The sequence below is a fragment of the Mus caroli genome, unplaced genomic scaffold, assembly GCF_978045245.1.
Source record: "Mus caroli unplaced genomic scaffold, Mus_caroli_1 scaffold_8, whole genome shotgun sequence".
NCBI lineage: Eukaryota > Metazoa > Chordata > Mammalia > Rodentia > Muridae > Mus > Mus caroli.
This window is the reverse complement of record NW_028227263.1, coordinates 59,932,676-59,934,390: the sequence shown is the minus strand read 5'-3', so window position 1 is coordinate 59,934,390 and position 1,715 is coordinate 59,932,676. Positions and strand designations below refer to the sequence as shown.

The following is a 1,715-nucleotide window of genomic DNA, read 5'->3' as shown; positions in this document are numbered from 1 at the left end:
TATTATGAAAATTAATTATAAGTACTTATCATATCGTACAATTTGACACACAAACACATATTAAAACTAAGAATAAGAAAATCATGCAAACCAAGAAAAATATACTTTATTTTTCACACATAAAGGCCAGTTTTAGAGAACACAACCAAACCATTTCAAGAGAAATGCTAGTGATCTATCAAACAATTTAAGTTATTCTCAGTTACTGCTTTTCTCTTTCAGGTAAATGTGAAATTTGAGACTATGGCCAACTCCACCCTGGTGGCTGAGTTCTTCCTGGAAGTTTTTGCTGAGACGTGGGAGCTCAGGATCCTACTCAGTGTGCTGTTCCTGTTGGTATATCTGTGCAGCCTGTTAGGGAACCTTATCATCATCATTGCTACTACAGTTGACCAGACCCTGAACACACCCATGTACTTCTTCCTCAGGAATCTGTCCATTTTAGACATGGGGTTTGTATCTGTTACTGTGCCTAGTGCTTGTATCAATTCTTTCACTGACCACAAGGGCATTTCTGTGGTTGGATGTGCAGCACAGGTCTTTTTGTTCTTATTTTGTGCAGCTGTAGAGATTCAGTTTCTCACCATCATGGCCCAGGATCGCTATGTAGCCATCTGCAAGCCTCTCCTTTACCCTATGATTATGAACCATCAATTCTGTGTTCAGATGACACTGGCTTCCCTACTCTCCTCTCTTATCCTTGCAAGTGTTCACACTTCCAAAACTTTCCAGCTGTCCTTTTGTCAGTCTAAAGTAATTCCGAATTTCTTCTGTGATATCCCCTCTTTACTGAGGCTTTCTTGCTCTGACACCTTTAACAACAAACTCTTACTTTTGCTGACTGCCATTGGGTTCAGTGGTAGCTGCTTTACCTTCATTGCCATATCATATGTTCGCATATTATCAGCTGTGTTGAAGGTTCCTGTCAAAGGAGAGAGAGGGAAAGCCTTTTCCACCTGTGTCCCTCACATTATTGTGGTGTCTGTGTTTCTTAGTTCAGCTGCCTATGTGTATCTAAGACCTCAAGTAGTAATATTGGAAGTCGTTCAGGAGATGACACTTTCTGTGTTCTATACCATTGTCCCACCATTCTTAAACCCTATTATCTATAGTCTTAGAAACAAGCAGATAAAGGAGGCTGTGAAGAAAGTAGTATTAAGAATTACTTTCATATTTGAATATAAAAAGAATGAGTATGTTTCAGAGTTTTCTAGAGGAAAAGAATTGGCAAAATAAAAGGAAATATTTATGCAAAAACACACAGGCACACACACACACACACAGCAGGTATAGAATAAATCGTATTTGCTCAAACACTGAAGCTCATCAAATCACCAAAATGAAAGCAGTAATACATATGCACATGAAATAGATAAGATTGAGAAACACACACACACACAAAATGCTAGGACACCCACATTCATAAAAGAAAATTGGTTAAAGCTCAAAGCATACATTGAAGTGCACACAGCAATGTGTGGGACTTCAACAACCCACTCTCACCAATGGGCAAAACATGGAAACAGAAACTAAGAGACACAGTGAAATTAACAGAAGTTTTGAAGCAAATGGATTTAAGAGATATATTATAAAACATTAGAAAACTCTGAAAAGAAATTGAGGTAATGAATCTTTAAGAATATCTGTAAGTTTGTTTTTGGCTTGCCATCTACTGATGAGCATGCATCTTTCCTTTAAGAGTAATTTGCTCAGCC

At 37.9% G+C, this 1,715-nt stretch overlaps 1 protein-coding gene across 1 annotated transcript; it reads left to right on the top strand.

Moving 5' to 3' along the window:
* Positions 1-243: 243 nt before the first annotated feature.
* Positions 244-1,236, top strand: LOC110288633 (olfactory receptor 14C36-like). The gene has a single exon (XM_021154931.2). The coding sequence runs from the start codon at positions 244-246 to the stop codon at positions 1,234-1,236; it is 993 nt and encodes a 330-aa protein (XP_021010590.2).
* The last annotated feature ends 479 nt before the right edge of the window (positions 1,237-1,715 follow it).

What these genes read in the sequence shown, in the direction of transcription:
- LOC110288633 (XM_021154931.2), top strand. Translation starts at nt 244, where the DNA reads ATGGCCAACTCCACCCTGGTGGCTGAGTTCTTCCTGGAAGTTTTTGCT.